Genomic DNA, 23,140 nt, shown 5'->3' with positions numbered 1-23,140 from the left:
CCGAGGCACAGGAAATGAACAGGCCTAGCAGGAAGGATAATAGAACGACAGGGGAAAACAAAGCCAAATAATTCATAATGCATTATAGCATGCTGCATAACTGCACAATCAGGAGAACTGCCTTTTTTACAAAAGTGACGATACAGCTGCTTACAGGGCTGAAAGAAGTGAAGGACCTAGTTTCTGCTGTTTGCTTTTTAGGTGAAGGAGGTCATGCTATTTTTACCCAGATACTGTAAACAGAAGAGACTGACCAGTGTATATGTTGCTACATGAGGAATGGTAATGCATGAGTGACAATTGCCTAATCTACCCACATGGATTCAAGGATAATCACTTCAGAATTACATGATCCCTTTGTTAACTAATTAGAAATCTGGGCTTAACTGTTGCCATTAGAGGGGTCCACCATTTTTGTTAGCTCTGTTGCAGTAAAACCCACAACAAACAAAGATGTGCAGCCCAATTTATATTTCAGCAGCATGCTGTTTCTCCTCCTCCTCTTCCTGCATCTTACTGACTTAAGGAGTTGTTTTTTTCCTTTTTCATAAATACACGGGGGTTTAAAAGAAACTCCTGCGTGGCTTAATTAGAGCTACACTGGCAGCACTGTGAACTCTGCACAACCAGAGTCCTGTAAGAATGCTAGCGCTCCTCCGAAAAAACAGCCCGGCAAGCAGGCCCACAACAAACCCCCATGGAGTACATACCGTTAACAAGCCTATGTGCTGAACATTTAGCATCTCCTTACACTAATTGATAGCTACATTTAACCCAGCTACGAATTAGCTAATCAGTCCAAACGCATGAGAATGATTCCTGTACACATAACCTAGACACCAGTTCATCTGTACAATAATGCTTTTTAATGATAATAGACTGCAAACAATAGGTGCATGATGTAGTTGTTAATTGTGAATAGTTGGCCAGTAATTACATAAGATAGTTAGATAGTTTAAGATTTCATATTGGTCTCATAGCATAACAAGTACTCCACAAATAGAGAAGTATATCTATCAATCAATCTAATGGGTTCACTGGATGAGCATTGCCTGCAGCTGCTGCTCTGGCAAGTTACACAGCATTAACATGCCACACACGTCAGAGTGGATCTCTTTTTTTAAATATCAGCTAAGTCTCTGCATCCCTCTTTTGTTGTAATTTCCTGCAGTTTCCAGCCCAGGCATCAAAGAGAGCACAGCTGTGTCATTGGATGAATGCTTTAATCTATTCAGCCAGCGCATCTGTGTGCTCTGTGCTACACTACGTCATTAGCAGCCCACCATAATACTGTGTGTGTGTGTGTGTGTGTGTGTGTGTGTGTGTGTGTGTGTGTGTGTGTGTGTGTGTGTGTGTGTGTGTGTGTGTGTATGGCTGGTTAGGGTTATGTGAGTATTCATGTGAGTGCATATGCATTCAGTGACACATACAGTCTGGCTGCATATATGCTGTGTGTGCTGTCATGCAGGAATCAGAGTAAAAATGCAAAACACACACACACACACACACACACACACAAAGAAGATGATATGAGCGGATAACATGGGACTTTTTTTATGCAGGGTTGGGTTCCCAGCCAAAGGCTATCACATCACAGACGCTAATCTATGTGATGGTCAAGTTTCCAAGCAGTGCTAATTTTAGGCTGGATCGCTGCTTTTGACTGACAAAGAATGAGAAATAACATTCTACATTGTCACAGAAAAGAGGAAGGAAGGAAAGATGGTGCGAGAAGAACTCAATGGCAGATCCCCTCATTCCCTGAACACCAGTACTAATACTGTTTCAACACTGTTGTCCTGGAAAAAATGTCTGTGTTTACAACGCCTCATCGGCTGACACATGAGCACATCCACTGTGTTGACCGAAAGAATGACAGGAATCTTTATTGCAAAATTGTCTGTGTAAACTGAATGGAGTCCATTTTTATAGAGCCACAAACTAAATGTTAGGATAGATTAGATTGTCTTGGCTCATATAAATCATTATCAACTGACTGCGTCCAATCAGAAAGTCATCTATTCTGTATAATTAGCTTAGAAACAGGATGATATTTGTCTTCTGACATGCTGATTGAATGAATTTCACTCATTTGGTCAGAACAAATGAGGATCCAAAAACTTGCTGGTCAATAGGAGAACACAGTTGTCCAGTTTTAGCTCAGTTGCTTTGACTAATTATGATGTGATGTTTATTTAAATCAGACCTTAACATTAGTGGACTTATCCTATTGACTATTCGCTTAATCCCTCCCCTGAACAGCAACTAGCCAATCATTAATCAGCAACTATACAGTCAAACCTTTGATTTCTCCACATGCTGAGCTGGTGTTGGGGCTGTAGTAAGAGCGATACATTGCATTTTAAAGAAATTGGGAGGTGGTGTCTTCTTCAAGGCTTGATTATACTCCTAAACCGATGCGTACACAGACAGCTGTGGATACCACAGATGCAGAGTAGTTCTGTTCCACTTGGAGGACGTGTCCCACACATGTGCATTAGATCGCTACGCTACCACTTGTAGTGGAGCGGCTGCACGGACATGTCCAAAAAAGCCAGTGCAGTGACAACAAATTGCTGGCACGCGAACATCCGCACAGAGCCTACGCGTACACCCTCTGATGAAAACATTTATGTTACATGGAACCTAGCGGTTACTCGCAGACGCAGACACTATAATTTTGGCTTTAGCCTCTCAAAATCTAAAGACATAACAAAAGAGTGTAAGGAATGGATTTAAAAGTGTGTTTATCTGCTATAACCAAAGCTGCAAACGCTCTGTGCTCACATGTGCAAAAGCTTGCACATGTGCTTCAGAGAACGTTAAACTAAGCTCTGCCTCTCTTATTGAACAGTAACTAAGAGAGAAACAATTGTACGTTTGAGTGAGAAGGTCAGACTGAGGGTTGCAGTTGGTTCAAACACACAACGGTCAGGTTTTGGCCAATTGTATGTTCATAATTACTTCTCAGATAGTCGATACAGTGTGGATGGTGAATAAGATGCTGTGATGTAAGCCTCAGTGCGATAGCAGCCTGCATTTTCAACCTCTCACTTTCCTTTGAAGTCTCCCCATGAGGGTGTGGCAGCTGGGGGCTGGTAATGAATCTAGCTGAGCCATAATGAATGTCCTTATTTAAGTCTGCTTTGATGAAATTCCACCTGACTGATCTCAAATCACAGAACAAAACAGTGAGAGCTTGCTGACAACTGTTATGAAAGCTATACTGACTGGAAATATGATGGAGAGCGTTGAGCGACTTCAAGGATCCCTTCAGGATACCTTACTCGTTCCCTTCCCTCCTACTTCTTCTGTGATCACGGAGTAGGATGAAATCTGATGAGTGTCTACATTTGAACTAATGTTTATGTCCAAGTCTTTACTCTTGGATGGTTGTCATCCCTCTACGATACAGCTCTTTGCATCTATAAGAAGAGAATGAACCCAAAGAGGAGAATTTTTGAGACATCATTTATGGTTGTAATCCTGAAATGGGACCCGGTTGTTACAAGCATGCACATGTGCAGCAATAAAGATGTTTATGAGCTCTATAGAGTGATTTACCCAGTGTGAGCCTTGCCCATTCAACAGTACATTGTGTAAATACATCAAACACATTAAGACATCATAAAATACACTGAACTGATCCACTAACAGAGTTGACATATGAATACATTACAAACTGCAATCTCACTTATCTCACAATTCATTGCAAAATCACTGTCAGCGTGCTGCATTAGGCCATAGAAATGAGCAAAAATTGCTTTTTCACACTTCATGTGATGAGCTAGCACTGTCAACATGCTTTGTGGAAGTCTGGTGGCCCATCTGGAGGCCTGTGGAATTCAAGATAGGTAGAAAAGACTGCCACGACTGCCACGAGTAACAAAAGAACTAAGTAATTATACAGAGGGATCTCATAGACAAAGGGTGCAATAGACTGCCAACAGCATTTAGCTGTGCGTAGCAGAACCTCCTGCTGCTGCTGCTTCAGGTTATAAGTTGTGTTTATGACGGTTTGCTCAACAACTTTTGGTGCTTAACTGGACTTGTAACACTGCAACAAAACTGCCTTGTAAGCCGTTTAAGCAACAGTGAAAACCAGGTTAGTGTAAAGATTACACTTACGCCTCTTTCCCACTGCATGGTACGGCTCGACTTGACACTCTTTTTTGGTTTTCCATTGACAAAGGTTGTGGATTATTTGGTATCACCTATTTCAAGGTTCAAAGCGAGCTGAGCTGATAAATGTGATGTTAAATCGTGCAGGCCACTGATTGGTCGGAGAATAGTCACCAGAATCGTCACTTGTGTGACACAGTGTCCCGTGTCCTGCACAAACCCGCAGTTTTAAAAATGCAAGCTACTGTCAATAGCGACCACATTTCTTTTATTTACTTGAGCTTTAAAATGGCATGCCTACATAACCAAATGGTCAATTGACAAAGTGCAGACGGTCCTCTCTTTAGTTGCCGCTTTGAAGATGATGTCATGTGGCGGTACTGTCTGCAGTGGAAAATGAAATCTAGAAATGTACCTGGTACCAAAAGTGAGTTGAGTAGAGTCGAGTCGAGCTGCAACATGCAGTGGAAATGAGGCATTTAAGTTCAACCAGTCTGCCTCTTTATTTCTTTATGGACTGTCCTGAATAGGCAGAATTGGCCTCTGTAATATGGTGGATATGAAACAAATGACAGTGACACTGGTTTCCCTTGGCATCGATACAGACAAGGAAAACTTTGCCAATTCATAGTCCTGAAGCACAGTTTCAAGAAGCAGTGTGGGGGAAGGGCACAGACACAGCAATTGGCTTTCTAAGGCTGCCCAATCTAAACAGGTATCGCTTTAATAGCAATTAAACCGGAATTAGGCTCCAACTGGTTACTACAGCAGTTTACTAGTACAATACATGTACGTTGCACACACACAGAAACAGGAAATGCTGAGAAACACAAGTTTGCAGCAGATTTAGGCCTGTATTGCACATCTACAACCATGCAGAATCACCCTCCTTTTTTGCCAACATACAGGGATGCTGAGGCATGTTAACACTTAACAAACACACACATTCACCACCACGCTTACACAGAAATAGCGTAACTCCCTCAGCCCGGAGGGTGGGTGACAGAGCTGTAGGCCAGCGCTGTGTTGGGCAGCAACAGAGGCAGATGCAGCACCCAGTAGCCTGAGGGCATCGCTGGGTATTCAAGCTTCACTGGGCCTCTTCATCAGTGCCCTCTGATGCCTTAGCCCCATGACCAATGACACACACACACACACACACACACACACACACACACACACACACACACACACACACGAAAGAAGTAGAACAGCCTCATTGCTCAGACATACACAAGTTAGACTGAGAAAACGGTAGAGGATGTAGGTTATGGTGTACTGTGTCTCCTCTACTACAATAATTCTGATGCTATGGGAGTATGTAGGTTAACTCTTTCTTCCTCTGTGTGTGTGTGTGTGTGTGTGTGTGTGTGTGTGTGTGTGTGTGTGTGTGTGTGTGTGCTCAAAGACAGTCAGCACAACATTTTAGATCCATGACAAAAAAAGCATTTTAATTGGGGTGCTGAATGTCAGATAACACCAGATGTGCAGATCTACTTTGATTTGTAAAGCTTGATTGTAATTTCACCACCAGTTTACATGACAAAGCCATAATGCGACACCTGTACCACTTACTATTATATGTAACTATGGTAGCATACGTTGGAATGTATCCATTCTACAGCTTGGAAATACACTAACATGAAGCCTGGCTATGCGCACGCGTGCACACACACACACACACACACACACACACACACACACACACACACACACTCTTCCTATATCTCTCCAAATTACTTCATGTTCATCTCTCCTCCTCTGTCACAATGTCTCTTTCATACGCTCAATCTCTCCCTGTCTTTCTCTCCCACACACACATACACAAACTCACACATATACACACACTTCATTTTGTTACTGACATGCCAAGTCAAGCAGAAAACACAAGGGAAGCTTTTTTTCATAATCCCGGGACAAAAACAGCAAAATGCAATAACCTGGGACAAAAGTGCTGACATCTGAAGATGAGTTGGCATTCAGACGAACTGCTCGGTTGCAGCTGAAATAAGCAGAAGCGACAGATTGAGAGAAAGCAAGACCCCCTACAGTACACTGACAGATAGATAGGCACTCCTTTTATATACTATTCTCTTTGTACTCATCTCTGGCCTTCTGATCCTCTTATTCTCCCCCTTCTTTTTCCCCTCATCTTTTTTCTTCACTCCCCCATTTAACCCCTTTTTTTTTAACAAAACACTTCACCCATCTGTATTTTCCTTCTGTTATACCAGCACCACTCTGGGCTGCCTGTGGCTTATCTCTTCATCCTCATCCCCCTCTCCTGTGGTCACCTGTCCTGCTCTTCCCATTCTCTGCCCTCCTCTTAATACTTTCTTCTCACGTTTCTATCTATTCCGCCGTCTTCCTCACCCCTCTGTACTTTTCTCTTCATTTTTCTTCGCTCCTCTCCTCTATCCCCAAACCTTGTTTGCATGCTCCCTCACTCTGCTCCTTGATTAGCAAGATTGACCAGCGCAAGCCCGCCAGACACTTGGTTAAAATGGCCAATGAGTCTTTCGAGAGGCTCCTATATATAGAGGGCTGAATCAGACGCTTCAGTTACAGATAACACATCCCCACTCTGGCATTTCAAACACTATTTAACCACAGAGAGCCCCACTTTTGCATTTCATACACTATTTAACCATAAAGATAGCGATAGAGATGTTGGCCAGTGGCACATGAGGTCAGTGTTGAAGGTTAGGAAGTACAGGAGACAGAATACAGTGTACGTAGAAAAACGATACTAGATTTTCTTCTTCTGGTCAAATTATTCAATGTACGACTCCCTCTGACTCTTATGTAATTGTGAATTTGTGCGAGCGAAGAAGGCTGCCTCCTCATAGACAGCAAGAGCAGTCTAGTGCAGAGCAATAGGGACTGAAATAGTCATGTGTTCATTATCGCTATCCTCTTATAAGTACTCACCCCATATCCAGAAACATTAAACAGGAGAGGACCTTAGACTTGGTCTGTGCATGTGGGTGTGTGTGTGTGTGTGTGTGTGTGTGTGTGTGTGTGTGTGTGTGTGTGTGTGTGTGTGTGTGTGTGTGTGTGTGTGTGTGTGTGTGTGTGTGTGTGTGTGTGAATGTGTGTGTGTGTGTGTGTGTGTGTGTGTGTGTGTGTGCGCAAGGTTGAATGAGAAACAGAAAGAGAGACGCAAAATATGAAGGAAATGAGGTTGTGGGGTTGTGACTTCAAAAGGTTATTATTATTATTATTATTATTATTATTATTATTACTGCAGGCTGAAGCTATGCACTAGCATCCCTCAAGCTTTGATCATTATGTAAAGCTGTTGTGCTTGGTGCTGTCACTGAATACATTACAGAGTAGATAACCAGGGAGTGTGCAAGCAAGCGAACACAGACCAAGACATTGACTCTGCTTCTAAGTTCCTTTCCGATTTTAAATAACACACATACCATCATCTCTAAAAGGACAAACAAAGTGGACCTTTTATCTCATTTCACATTGACGTGTGATCTGGAGATGCAGATGGTTTGAGAGATGGTACACAGCCATCATTGATATTTAAAGGGTCACTCCACTAATTTTACACAATGGGGATCAGTGTACTAGTCACGGGAACACAGCATGTGAAAACACTTGTATGATGTCTATTTTGGTTCTGGAGGAGTTTTTTGTACGGGTCTAAGAAAATAATGATATCATGAATGTTATCTCAGCTTTTGTTTGGAGACAGATGTATTACTGAGAGACTGAAAGCCAGCTGCTGCTTTAATTAATTCAATGATGAATAAATGCAAACTGCTGACATACAGTGGGGCAAAAAAGTATTTAGTCAGCCACCAATTGTGAAGTTCTCCCACTTAAAAAGATGAGAGAGGCCTGTGATTTTCATCAAAGGTACACTTCAACTATGAGAGACAAAATGAGAAAAAAAAATCCAGAAAATCACATTGTAGGATTTTTAATGAATTTATTTGCAAATTATGGTGGAAAATAAGTATTCGGTCACCTACAAACAAGCAAGATTTCTGGCTCTCACAGACCTGTAACTTCTTCTTTAAGAGGCTCCTCTGTCCTCCACTCGTTACCTGTATTAATGGCACCTGTTTGAACTTGTTATCAGTATAAAAGACACCTGTCCACAACCTCAAACAGTCACACTCCAAACTCCACTATGGCCAAGACCAAAGAGCTGTCAAAGGACACCAGAAACAAAATTGTTGACCTGCACCAGGCTGGGAAGACTGAATCTGCAATAAGTAAGCAGCTTGGTGTGAAGAAATCAACTGTGGTTAGAAATTATAAGAAAATGGAAGCCATACAAGACCACTCATAATCTCCCTCGATCCGGGGCTCCACACAAGGTCTCACCCCGTGGGGTCAAAATGATCACAAGAACGGTGAACAAAAATCCCAGAACCACACGGGGGGACCTAGTGAATGACCTGCAGAGAGCTGGGACCAAAGTAACAAAGGCTACCATCAGTAACACACTACGCCGCCAGGGACTCAAATCCTGCAGTGTCAGACGTGTCCCCCTGCTTAAGCCAGTACATGTCCAGGCCCGTCTGGAGTTTGCTAGAGAGCATTTGGATGATCCAGACGAGGATTGGGAGAATGTCATATGGTCAGATGAAACCAAAATAGAACTTTTTGGTAATAACTCAACTCGTCGTGTTTGGAGGGGGAAGAATGCTGAGTTGCATCCAAAGAACACCATACCTACTGTGAAGCATGGGGGTGGAATCATCATGCTTTGGAGCTGTTTTTCTGCAAAGGGACCAGGACGACTGATCTGCGTAAAGGAAAGAATGAATGGGGCCATGTATCGTGAGATTTTAAGTGAAAACCTCCTTCCATCAGCAAGGGCATTGAAGATGAAACGTGGCTGGGTCTTTCAGCATGACAATGATCACAAACACACCGCCCAGGCAACGAAGGAGTGGCTTCATAAGAAGCATTTCAAGGTCCTGGAGTGGCCTAGCCAGTCTCCAGATCTCAACCCCATAGAAAATCTTTGGAGGGAGTTGAAAGTCCGTGTTGCCCAGTGACAGCCCCAAAACATCATGGCTCTAGAGGAGATCTGCATGGAGGAATGGGCCAAAATACCAGCAACAGTGTGTGAAAACCTTGTGAAGACTTACAGAAAACTTTTGACCTCTGTCATTGCCAACAAAGGGTATATAACAAAGTATTGAGATTAACTTTTGTTATTGACCAAATACTTATTTTCCACCATAATTTGCAAATAAATTCATTAAAAATCCTACAATGTGATTTTCTGGATTTTCTTTTCTCATTTTGTCTCTCATAGTTGAAGTGTACCTATGATGAAAATTACAGGCCTCTCTCATCTTTTTAAGTGGGAGAACTTGCACAATTGGTGGCTGACTAAATACTTTTTTGCCCCACTGTAAAACCCAGATGATCATTATCAAGCCGATTATCGATTAATCGTTTGCCAAATGCTCACACAATTTCATCAACCACAAGGTGACATCCTAAAAGGTCTCGTTTTTAAATCCAAACATACTCAATCACATAAGTCGAAGAAAAGCAGCAACTCCTCCTCCTCACGTTAGAGAAGCAAGATCTTGACTTGATCTTGAAAAATGATGGATTGATTGACTATCAAAATATTTGTTTAATTTTCTGTGGATCAACTAATAGACTAATGGTTTCAGCCCCATAACTTACATTAGCATGGTTGTATTATGGAGGTCATAGTTAGCCCCAATTATACTAACAGTCCTGCCAGTTAAATACTGCAAACTGCATCCACTGCATCTCCTTGACACAAAGGCCTAACGCTAGAGTAAGCATGGAACCATTGGTATATGATCCACATTCTAGGGCAAAATATAGGCCTCCTCCTGACTGCTTTAGAGGTTTTGTGCTACATGTTATTATTACTCCTATTAATAGAGTGTTGCTGTTAGGGCGATTATGATCTTAGGAGGGGAACCCCAGCTCAAAAGGGCCAAGCCACCACTTTTAATTTTCGTCTACACATTTTAATCCAAAAGCCACATGGAACTTGAAAACGAGCCATCTGTCCCTGCCCTTACCTGGCTTACATTAGCGTGGGCACACTTGCTGGTTGCAAGCAGAAAAACATAGGCTAGGCAGTGCAAATATGTCTTGCACTGTCATCATCACTGTCATACAGTAAGTCGATACATGAAGAGTAATGCTGCAATAAAAGAGATGCTGTCATGGTAAAAATACAGAAATCTGAGAGCTAAAAGTCCATTAAGTATATACACTCACCATTGAGCACCATACACACACTGTGTGAGCCCCTGCTACATTGTAAGGCTGTAGGTGCATTACACTAATTTTTTTCTTCGACCCCCAACCATCGACCACAATTACTCGTCATTTGAGTACAGTAACTGCATTTAAGAGAACCAGGCCTTCAGAATATATTTGCAATATGCATAGGTGTGATGCCCACCCAGTTCAATACCAAGGACAGCGGTCGACGCACGGAGAGCCTGACAGCCATGACAACACATGCACTACAAAATGACAGATTTATTTCTGCATGGATGCATCGTAAGCAGCGACACAGACCTGCCCCGAATGACAGTGCTGTTTCAGTGTGAGGCATTAAACCCGCAGACGTAGAGACAGAGACAAAAACTCAACCCTTTAACAAGCATTACGCCTTTCCAGAGCGGCTTTTTGCCCCCTGCAAGAAGAAGAAGCAGCCACATTTTTACCAAATCGCACCGTCAAAGCGCGTTTGTCGAATAAAATGCCCCGCGCTTACCTGCTTGTCTTGGGGTCGAAGAGCTCACATGTCCCGTCGCTTATTTTGGTGTGTGTTTGTGGATATTATTATTATAGTGGGCACCGTTATGTGTCTTCGAGCGCCATGTTATTATCACTGAGAAGAGGACTGTGCGGTCCTGTGTGCTACATCCGGGCTGTTGAGGAGAGCGAATGAGCGCAGTCTGTAGCGGCGGAGAGGGCGGAGAGCGCTGTGGAGATGTAGAGCACCTGTGCAGCAGAGCAGGGACAGCTTTCAGTCACGGCGACGCACTGTAACGTTACCTCAATTAGACCCTCACCTACATTTACTATAAAGACGTTTTCCCGGGGAACTCCCATCTGAGAAGGTTTTTCATTCACTGTCCATCACAGAACTGCCGTGTCAAGGGGTTTAACTAATGAAAAATAGAAAATGTAATTCACAAAATACATATTGAGTTATCTCCGCCTGGCCACTATGTTTTGGGAGTACGTGGGGACTAGCATCGAGCAGAGAAGTCTAAACTACCTAAACAGCTATATAAGCAAGGTTAAAAGTAATATGGTTAAAATAGATAGCTAAAAGTAATGAATAATTGGTTTAAATAGACAATGTAATCTAAAAGTAATGGATGTACCAAATAGTTAATAGTAAGTATTAAAATGAATGCAAGTGATAGTTGAAAGAGCTAGCTAGCTAAAAAAATAATGGATAAACACCTGGCCACCTAGCTAGAAGTAATGTAAATAATCGGTGAAAAAGTAAGGCTAACTACTTTGGTTAAAATTGATAGTTAAAAGTTATGGATAACTGTTGAAATAGTTAAGTAAAGGATATAAAAAGCTTAAAAAAAAATAATAGAAACATGGTTGAACTAAACGATTAGAATTAGATTAATGGTTAAGATGGTTAACACTAGCTAAGAGAAGTGGATGGTTGAAATAGCTAAAGGTAACAGATAAATGGTTGAAATAGATGCTAAATGGTTGTAGTCCAGCTTCTGCCACCCCAGGTGGCTAGTTGCACGAAAGCAAACTTAACTAATAAACTGCCCGTGTATATTTAAATTTAAATATTGACAGTTTATTGTATGAAAAAAATATTGTAACAATCCACTTTTTATATTTTTAATTATGTTATATAACATCCTGTTTAAAAAGTGTGCTGAAGGCCCTACTTGAGTTCATTTGACAGGGCTGTGGCAATACATCAGATAAAAAAGGTTGGGAACCACTGAGAAGACAACCATAGACACAATAACAAAAATGTTCTTAGGAAGGAAAAAACAATGAAGCTGTTTCATAGGCCCTGTATACCAACCCAAAGACCCTTTGGAAGTCCCCAGGATTCTACTTTGGAAATTACTCTTCCATGTCAATAATTCCCTAACTGAGGCCTTGTGGATCCCCAGAGATCATTTAGGGAACTCCAGGGGGGCAGCAAAGAATGGAAACAATTCAGGTATTTTGTTATTGTTTTACCATTAAAGTTAGACGTTGGTAGGGCTAATAGTTACAGGATTGCATCATTATTTCAATTATCATGCATTTATTCATATAATGGTCTAATTGAGCTGCTATATTGACCTGCTGGGGCAAAAATTAAATCTGCAGGGTGCCTATTAACCCCACTTTACTTTCAGTTTGTGTGCAGTGTGTACAGTTTTTTATGCTGGAATAGTATCTGGCTTCAAATTTGTTTTGTAGTAATTTAATTAGTTAATAAACACATTTGATTTAAGAATTTGCATGTACAACATGTAAGCAAAGACGTCTTACAACACAATGTGGACACAGACAGTCAAGGCAGGCTCTCAAAATTAGGTGATAAAGCATAATGATATTCGAAATATTTGGGTATTCTTGTTGCTAAGGCTTGATAATTAACTGATCTGTTGCCTCACATCCTTTTGAGTGTATTATTTTATCACATTGTATCATTTTTCTGCTTCTAAAGACTATGTTAGGAATGAGTGTACATGTAAGTGTTTCACAAGTGAAGCCAGACACAGGCTGTAGCCCCGGAGCATTGGGGATACACACAGTATGACAGCCTCTGCCAGCTCTGACAGTGTCACAGCCCTCATTGATCTCCCATCTCTGTTTCTGACGCGCCGGTTGTAGCACAGGGCTCTTCCCTAGACTACAGTAAGTGAATGTGCAAGGGCACGAGTCAATTTCTCCCGCCGTGACAGGAAAGTCCTTATGTCTGTTTAACTGAGGGATGAGAGAGGAGGCAGAGAGCTGAGTATCCATTACCATGCCAAGGTCTAACTCTTTGTGTTGTTGTTAAACATACTAGAGATCAATGGGGGAGCTGTTACCATGTGTCCTTCTCTTTCACCATCTTCTCTTTGGCTTAGCAGACCGATAAATCTCACCAGTCGACTTGCTCGAAAAGAATCTTCCCTTCTATCTTTTACCAGCTGGTCATACATGTGCCAAATTCAGCACGTCTCACCTACAGAATAACTCACAAATGCATTCCTGCTCTCACTGCACGTATGTGCTACATATGTGTAACCACCATAGATGGGTACTTGCAAAAGTAGGCATGCACTTTGCAAACGACACACTCTTCCTCCACTAGATATTTTCCTTGCTCCAATGATTTGTCCTCTTGTCTTGATACTGTCCTCCCCTGCTCTGTCTTCCATGCAGCCTCCCTACCATAAATCCCCTTGGGAAATGAGAGCCACGACTGTACGCAGTGGGAACACCCCTTCAGCTCAAGACTATTCCAGGCTGTGCTGCACTTATTATGGGCTTTATGGACAGCCACATCCATCCCTCTCTTATAGCCACATGGGGGGGGGGAGGTGGGGAAGCCTAGTGATGCATTTTAGTAAGTGGGCTCAATAAAATACATTTTTTGTGATTGTGAATCTTTTAACCTCTCCCAGATGAAGCATGTTACATTTTTTTGAAATGTTTGTTGGAAACAAAGAAGCTGTTAAGTGATTTCAGCCTAAAATATATCTTTGAGAAACAGTCACCCTCTTGAAAGGTGTCATTAAAATAGTTTCTTCAAAGCTTTTGGGTAGGCTGATAGCTTGACACAGAAGCAGAATTAGCCATATTTGGATGATAAAGATGATTGTTGAAGTGGTTTGAGTTATGGAACTTTTTTTAATACTAAACAAAGTTGGATTTTGGGTGGAAACACTCTAATTGGTGCTTCATCAGATCCTTACGCTGCTTTTTGGCCTGGTCATGTCATGCACTCTGGTTTGTAAAGGATTAAGCTGACCAGATATATCCATAGATTACAGACTCGTACAACTATTGCCTTTCGTGAAGCAAAAAGTGCTAACTACATAATTGCTACCCCCCTGTGAGAATTTGACACCTCTATCTAGTGGTGGATTATGGGAGCACACAGTTTCCTACATTGCATCCAACTGTAAGTTGTATTAATGCTGGTTGTCCCTGAACAAAACATAATTTGTGATATTAAATTGATCTCATAGTGGTCAAGATGTGATGATGATTTTAACACACACACACACACACACACACACAAAGATACACACGTAAACATAAACTCAGGTCCCTGCTAAAACGTGCTGATGTCCCCATGGCAACTGTAGCAATATCACTTTCTTTGAAACATCTCCCTTATTCTTACTCTCTCTTACACACTCTTTTTGATTGTATCTCTCTTGTTCATTCATTCTTTGAAGGCACAAAAGCATCTTTAGACACAGTGTTACAGGTTATTGAAAAAAAAAAAAAACTGTCTCATATAGTGTATTGGCAAGAATGTGGCGATACGATACATATCACGATACATGGGTCACGATTCAATATATTGCAATATATTACGATACTGTGCGTAAGGCGATATATTGGGATTTTTATTAAGTATAATTTTAGAAAAACTAATATTTAAAAAAAGACATGATGTGCATAAAAGTCAAAGAGGTTTACTTTAGGTAAACTATTCAGTACACAGAAAATCAGTTTGGGATTGTGATTCACAGGTTCTTAGTGAGCTAATTTTTATATGCTAAAGTAGGCCAAAGTTCAGCCATAGCTACATTGTTAGCTTCTAGCAAAAAGTCAGGCACTGCTAGGCACTGTTAGGTAAGGACACTAGTGGTGCATCTCAGCATAGACATCTAGCAGTAGGGGGTTTGAACACAACATAAACGTGAACCACTGTCTTACATGAATATTTTTGCACGTAAACTAAAATAAAAAAAAATAAAAAATCAATATTGCGTTTTTGAAAATCGATATAGTATTGCTAAATAAAATATTGCGATACTCAAGTGTATCGATTATTTTCTTACACCCCTAGTCTCATAGAGTACCACTCTTTGACTACAGGTAAGCACATTTGACCTATTACCTTTTGTGGCGATTACCTTCTAGAACTGTCTCTTTTATACTCTAATTGACCTGTCATTGCCCCTTTAATACAACAGAAGTGGTGAAGAGGAGGGGAATTGGGGGAAAGGGTCAAGGAGGAGGCAGTGTACGAGTGTTGGAACAAGGCCCAGAGCTTATCAGAGGCTAAAGCCACCGCCATCGCTTCGGAAAACCCTGCTCCTGCCAGAATGCTCTCTTCTGCCTAACAGCAGCACGCCTCACGGTTGCCTCCTTTTTCCCCTCAGCTTCCCCATTGGTTGAAACTACAAAAGGAGATCTCCTACAAGTGACATCATTACTCCCTCTCCCATCAGAGAGTGTATGACAGGACCACATGGTAACCATCCACTCAAATGAAGCACTGTCCATTTGTTCCCCAATTTAAATCACTACTTGAGCTATAATTGTTATGCATGGTGTTTCTATTGCAACTTTTTTCGTCACATTATTCAATAGGGGCAGATTGGGTTGATTGCATAAAAGGATTAAGGAAACACGTGTTGCCAGTTCCAGCTCTTTTTTCCTACCAGGAGACTAACCATGGACTAAATTCTGAAATGCTGCTTGGCAAGAAATATCTTCTGACAATATGCAGCCCAAGCAAAAAACAATTTCTTACCATCCTCACATGAAGCTTAATTTTGTTGTTGTCTAAAAGCCTGGTCACTGAATATGGCAATGTGAATGAGTACCTTTGTCAATACAGTAAGTTGATTAAGGTTTTCAGTGGCAAATAGCAAGTATGCCTGTCTGTCTCATGGGAGGTGAGGTATTGATTGTCCAATGTGGAATGTATTGCATTAGTGCAACAGAGATAGCGAGTAAGAGATGTATACCTTTCAACCACAAGGCCTGGGTTTGAGCTTCAATTTTAGCAACAAACGTTCACACTGCTAAAGTGTCCTGAGACACTGTTTCATTACCATAGGCTATCCAATGTTGTTGTAGCTGATCTGGTGCCTTGCAAGCAGAAAGACCAATTCCTCCTGTAAAATTATACATTTAGATCTATGAAAGGCATTATTGTGTGTGAGGTCTACCTCTAAAACAATAGTTATTGCCTACATTTGCCTACTTAGCAAATATGGAACAACATTAGCGTTCACTTGGAGTTGTTTCTGGTCACGTGAAGAATGTAAGTCAAATATTCACTCTCTCTTTTTAGCTCTGTTTTGGTCTCCACCAACTCCTAAGGAAAATATCTGGCACTCAAGCTGCTAAATGCTTCACTGTGTTCACCAGCTAGTTGCTCATTTTTGCCATTTGGTGTCGTGCAGGCAGTGCACACAAAATTTTATCAGATGTCTTAGCTGAAAACAGCTACCTTTGGTTGGGTTGTCACAATGAGTGAATTCTTTCAGATAATGTATAATATGAAAATATGAAAGTGCAGCTTTAAATTGTAGTAAACAAAATCTATAATCTATAATCGTGAAGAGTGAAATGTCAGCCTTGAAATAATGTTAATTGATATACTGACAACTATATAATTACTGCTGCTACATTTTCTGCTACATCTCACTGTTTGCTGTAATACACAATAGTCCCTGTTGTGCATGGGCAAATGACAAACGTGTCTGTTTATCATTTCTTTCTGGTAACACTTGAAAATATTTTTTTTAAAGCAATAAAAGAGCGACACAATTTGCCTTGTAACGGCTTATAGGAGATGATGAGACTTTTGGATCTAAGCAGCACAGATGCTCAGTTCAACAGATTTCGAGTGCAGCAGCCACACACACACACACACACACACACACACACACACACACACGCGCACACACTAAGCCAGAGGCTCCAACTTCCCAAATTGTCCAACGTGGCCACACCCTTCACTTGCCTAATGTGTGGCACTGTGAGCCACAGCTGGCCTCCTGAGGTCCGGCTGCAGGATGCTCTCATACACTCATGAAGAATTAATGACTTTGTGTGTGTGTGTGTGTGTGTGTGTGTGTGTGTGTGTGTGTGTGTGTGTGTGTGTGTGTGTGTGTGTGTGTGTGTGTGTGTGTGTGTGTGTGTGTGTGTGTGCGCGCGCGCCTTTGTATTGTACGTAAAGGTGTAACACAATATTAGCCAGTTAGTGTAGCAATATTCCATTAACCTCTCCATACATCATCATGCATCCATAACATTATTGTTAAAGTGTGTAAGTGAATAAAAACAACTGATATCATTTTTTAATTGAGTTCTTGGAAGCAGTATACTGTGACTGTTTGATGTTGCAGATACCTGCTAACAGGAAGCTGTCAACTACTGGCTCACTACTCAGAAATGCAGTGGACAGAAAAAGCACTGTGTGAGAAATAAAATGAACTGTTGCTGGACTAAATACAACACATTAATGATTGCATGACAGTCAGTTTGCCTGCCTATGTCGCAACAATAAGTTGTCCTTGTAGATAAAATGGTACCTGTAACCCTAAGTGGCTACTTATACATAAAAGAAAAGGGTCAAGCTTGGCAGCAAGAGTTACAGTGAATTGTATACACTATATATATTATATAAAAGATGCTTTTCATTCTCCGTCTCCAGATAGAGTTTAAAATTTAAAGAGCCAGTTGGATAAATGTCAGGCGCTGAATTCTTGGAGGATTAAGTCTCAGCATTCGAAGAAGTTCTACATTTTTTCAGCTCAGATGATTGCTAATCTAATAATGATGGGAGCACAACCAGCGCAACTGTGTGAATCCACATATGTGAGTGTGTTGAAGTTGTTGCCCCGGAGATTTATTGGATAAAGAAGATTTATTTGGCTGAGTTTGAACCTTACATCCCTCCTGTTTAATGTTATCAAAAATGCCAGAATCAAGAATTTAACATTAGAAGAGGTGAGACACTTCAGCTCTGCCATTGTAAACCTATTCAACAATCATCCAGAGAGATAATAAATCAGAAGTATGAATGTCTCCATTGACAACTGAACCAAATGCAGTGACATCTTCACCTGAAGGTGAACCAAGCCGTAATGTCTGACTTTTCAGCTGTCAGTGCCTGAGTCATTGGAACATACAGAAAACAGCACTAAGTCCTGACTTCCTTGTCTGTCTGCTGTAATTGTGTTACTCTGTGTGGCCTCGACAGATATGGCATGAGTGTTAACACAGTCCCATGACTGCTCAACAGTAATGTGAACCACATCAGCACAAAAACAAGCCATTGTGCTGCCAGTGGATCTAGTGTTAGTAAGAAAGGGATGTCACATGGTGGAGAATATAACATTTTCTACATACATTTCAATGTTTTGATATTGTTTCCAACCTAGCATTCAACTATTTGACTCACACACTCTCTTCCAGTTTTATTTTATTAGACTATCATAACTTTAATTATCAACTGAGGTCTGGGAATGCAGTCTCCTGGGGATAAAACAATGAAGAAAAAATGAACAAAACAAAAAAAGTCTTAGATGCATGTTCAAAACGTTAATGCTAAAAAAAAATCACCCATTCTATTTTATTTACATATGTGACATGTGAGGGTGAGGTATTCCTTTTCTGACAGTGGAGTGATGAGGTGAGGAGTGGCCAATGGTGAAAGGGTCCATGGCTATAAAAGAGTGTTACGATGTGCTCGGCTACAAGCTGACTGATTCACTTTAACTACACCACGGCCTGCAGCCTGCTCCTGTGTGCACCTGAGGACTAAAGATCAGAAAAGGTAACTTCTACAGTTTTAATCTTAATCTGTGACGGTTTCTATAAAATGATTAATATTTCTGTGGATCAGAACCAAAAAAAGGTTGCTTGCATCCAATACTAGAAGATTCATTAGTACCATGAAAAGAATGCATTCCATAGTCTGTGTCCTGCTGTAGAGCCAAAGGAGTGTATATAATATAAAATATAATGTATCTTCATATGTTATCTGTTTGATTGCGGTTGATTGATTGGCAATGTTAACAAAACTATTGAAAAGCCCTACATCTACATGTATTAATGATTATACACTGTAATTATAATGTGATTTAATACACTTTTAAATCATTAACAATTTAGCAAGTAAAACACCCATAATAAATTATTTTCTGTGTTCAATGGATTTCTTAGGTAACAACAAACACTAAGACGTAGAATGAAATAACAAAACTATAGTTATATCATGTTGTAACAGTAATTGAATTTGCAGTCACAAAAACAACCATATATTATTGGTAGGGCCTGTGGACACCAAAGAATCATTGTTTCTGCACATTCCTCTCTTGACGCAGATAAGTCATTGATATAAGCCTGAATCAATATGCCATTATGTTTCTGCAGGATGTTCTCTGTGGTCATCATTCAATTAGCTCATTCCATGGCATCCAATAAGTTTCAGTTACTGTAACAATATATATCTATATGGAGACAATCATCCAGTACACCATGTGCTGACACTTTGACATCTGGAGAAGCTGTAGAGTCCTCTGGTGGTCACCTAGAGAACTATTTCCTCTCTCTGAAGCTCATTACAGCTCAGTCTGACTGCAGTGCAGGCTCTGTATCTGGTTTAAAAGGAATGTTTTGTTTTGTTTTGGTTTTTTTTATAGAAAAAGCTGTGAAATAAATAAAAGTGCACTTAATCTTCTTCTGGCAGACAGCATGGATGTAAGTACCTCCTCAAATTCTCAGAACTCTACTCTGGTAAGAATGACACAAATCATTGAAACTATTGTCTCCACATTTTCCATCTAAATATGAATGCTTGAATTTTTGCTTTTGTCAAATGGCCATGTTTGCAACTGCAAGTTGGTGTCCTCCATCCTGTCCACCCTCTCTCTTCCTCATATCTCTGCCCTGGCCCCTGACCCTGATCCTTCGATCTCTCCATCTTCCCCCTCTCCTCCTCACTCTCAGCATTCTGAAGCTCTGTGTGGCAGCTGCCCGTCCTCTGGTTCTGCCCCACAGGCTAACAGCATTTGGCCGAGCCTGCCGCAGCCTGGAGCTGGTTTCCCTGCATGGCCAGGACAACCAGGCCAGTCCATCCAGCCTGCACCGTGCTGGACTGGCCAGCCAAACACACCCTGCTGGCCTGGGACAACACCAGCTCCGGTATCTGTCCCTCAAGCCATGACACCAGCCCCTGCACCTAGCACAAACGTAGTCCAAGCTCCAGCTCAAGTTCCAGCTCCGACTGCAGGGCAGCCCTGCCAGCCCTGCCAGCCCTGCTGGCCAGGCACCCAGTACCAACCTTCCCAGTACCAACCTCCCCAGTACCAACCTTCCCAGTATCAGCCTCCTCAGTACCAGCCTCCGCAGTATCAGCCTCCACAGCAACCAGCTCCAGTTCAAGTCCCTGCTCAAATTCCAGCTCCAACTCCAGTTTCAGTCCCAGTCCCAGCACCTGCTCCTGCTACCAGCATCCGCCCAAATGTACCAGGATGGCCTGCCCACCCTGGATGGCCCTATAACCCAGGACAGTCAGGATGGCCTGGACAGAGTCCATCTGCCATGCCTCCACACTGGCTTCCACCCACATCTGGACCTCTTGTGAGTCAAACAGAGAGAATCTGACTTGCATGCATCTTATAGTGCTCTATGCCAATGCTCAGGAAAGACAGAGACAGGATACTGATAGATATACCATACTGTATGTTTAATCCCTGGCTGCTTTCTAATTCTTGTTGTTTTAATGTTATTCTCTCACTCTCTCTGTTTAGAGTGTGCCATACAACTTGAACCTGGCCCGAGGGATCTATGACAAGATGATGATGACCATCTTGGGCCATGTCAAACCCAATGCAAAAATGTAAGCAAAATTACTTGGATCGCTCTTTGAACCAGTCTTTTCTAAAAGTCATACAAAATATAAAAGTCTGACCAGGGCAGACAAATTGTACACAAAAGAGACAATACAGTGGCAATGACAGTCTGACCAGCTTTGGTGTTCCACAGGTTCACAGTGAACTTTCTGAGAGGCAACGACATCGCCTTTCACATCAACCCCCGCTTCAGTGAGGGGGGCAAACAGGCGTTGGTCCGTAACCACAAACTGGCTGAGCGCTGGGGACCAGAGGAGAGGGACCTGAAGGGACCCTTCCCCTTCGCTCAAGGGAGCCCATTTGAGGTGAGTGTATAAGAAAGAGGAATCGGAGGGGGCGGTTAACTGAAAAGCGCCCCTTTAAAGCTGCTATGTGTAGCATGTTAACGTCAATAAATCATTACCACATTCATTTGGAGACATATGTTCACCTGAAGTGTCAGTGTCTGCTACTAATCCACTATTGCTTTTCTACAACACAAATAAATAACATAAACATAAGCTACAATTCATTTAAACATGCTCTCATCTGTTATGTGGTAAGCCTTTTACAATGGTATGTTGATGTTTCAAAATGCTACACATGGTAACTGACTCTAGGTCACTTTCTCATGGTTAACGTCAGGCTAACGTTTGGAAAAGATGGAAAGGGTTGGAAAGTCGTTTGTGCAGGCGGGTCCTAGATAAGGGAACTGCTGCTCTGCAGGAAGACTCCTGGAGGTCAGTGGGGCTCTCATGTAGCTCAATAACATCAGTAACAATTTTGCTTTGCAGGCAGCGCCAGTTACATTTTTGCACCGAACACGCCGACTTATTGGGACTTTAGCTTATTCACCGTATCCCCCAGAGTTAGATAAGTCCATACATACCCTTCTCATCTCCGTGCGTGTCCTAACTCTGTCAGACGCCCCCAGCGCTAGCTAAGCCTAGCACAGATCCTGGAGGTAACCGGCTCCATCTAGCCTACTGCTCCCAGTAAGTGACAAAATAACGCCAACATTTTCCTATTTACATGTTGTGATTTGTATAGTCACAGCGTGTACAAATAACAAGGTCACATGAGACACAGCCATCTTCTAACGATATAGGCCTACATACTGGGAACTATATTCTCAGAAGGCGAACCACTGCTACTTGTGCTTCGCCTTCTGAGAATATATTTCCCAGTTTGTATACGGTATACGGCGTTATTTTGTCACTTATTGGGAGCAGTAGGCTAGTTGGAGCCGGTTACCTCCTTCTTATATACAAGCTATGGTTACCTCCAGGATCTGTGCTAAGCTAGGCTAGCGGTGGGTGTCAGACAGTTACAACACGCACGGAGATGAGAAGGGTATATATCGACTTGTTTAACTCTGGGAGATACAGTGAATAAGCTAAAGTCTCAATAAGTCGGCATGTTCCTTTAAAATATCCTAATTATACTACTCATCACTTTCTTTCTTAGTTTTTTTTGCTCCAGTTAGAAGATTTGGTCCTGCGGAATGACTGTTCCTAAATGAAATCCTGATTAACTAATTACTAACTAAACTAATTTTTCTTTCTAAATGTGCACTGCATGCAAGCCACGCCACAGTCTTGATGAAAGTACATTCTTCGTGTTCTGCTCTTCCAGATGAAGATCCTGTGTACTCAAGAGACGTTCAGGGTGGCAGTGAACAACATCCCACTGTTTGAGTTCCGACACCGAATCAGAGAGCTCAACCAGATTGACAGAATCAACATCCTGCATGATGTCGTCCTCACCTGCGTCAATGTGGAGACACTTCCATAGGAAGCACACTATTACTCATGCAGTACATGAATCAACACATCGAGGACACAGACATGTATGAGTGTGTTGTAAATGCACATGAGCAGAAATGCATACAAAGACACATAAAAATGTATCAGGAAGCTTCAAGATCGAACAAATGTGTTAGTATGGGATGTCATATTAATTATGGCATGAGCTGAGCTCATTCTATATGCTACTTCCTCTACCACATAGCTAACATTTAATACATATACAAACATTCCTATTCTCTATGTAGATGCTACTGTATTCGTTGTGTACAATAGTTTCTATATTATTAAATTGCTACTAACTGAGAATTATACATGTGTTAATATTGCCATAAAAAAAAACAATACGGTCTATTAGATATCATTAGGGTTCTGTTAACTGTACTAATT

At 41.6% G+C, this 23,140-nt stretch overlaps 2 protein-coding genes across 3 annotated transcripts in view; one reads left to right on the top strand and one right to left on the bottom strand.

Moving 5' to 3' along the window:
* Positions 1 to 11,025, bottom strand: part of pak5 (p21 protein (Cdc42/Rac)-activated kinase 5) — an 83,011-nt gene extending 71,986 nt beyond the window's left edge. For both annotated transcript variants that reach the window (XM_078275163.1, XM_078275164.1), the window contains exon 1: positions 10,874 to 11,025. The gene's annotated coding sequence lies outside the window, so the exon portion shown is untranslated. The remainder of the gene's footprint in view (positions 1 to 10,873) is intronic.
* An 8,880-nt stretch (positions 11,026 to 19,905) lies between these two features.
* Positions 19,906 to 23,114, top strand: LOC144533545 (uncharacterized). Its single transcript, XM_078274977.1, has 4 exons — positions 19,906 to 20,694; positions 20,865 to 20,953; positions 21,100 to 21,271; positions 22,581 to 23,114. Exons 1-4 carry the CDS (start codon positions 19,906 to 19,908, stop codon positions 22,737 to 22,739), a joined length of 1,209 nt encoding a protein of 402 aa, XP_078131103.1. The 3' UTR covers positions 22,740 to 23,114.
* Positions 23,115 to 23,140: the final 26 nt, after the last annotated feature.

Source organism: Sander vitreus, chromosome 18 (genome assembly GCF_031162955.1).
Source record: "Sander vitreus isolate 19-12246 chromosome 18, sanVit1, whole genome shotgun sequence".
Taxonomy (NCBI): domain Eukaryota; kingdom Metazoa; phylum Chordata; class Actinopteri; order Perciformes; family Percidae; genus Sander; species Sander vitreus.
The sequence above is the reverse complement of the archived record's forward strand: the minus strand, read 5'-3'. Positions and strand labels throughout refer to the sequence as shown.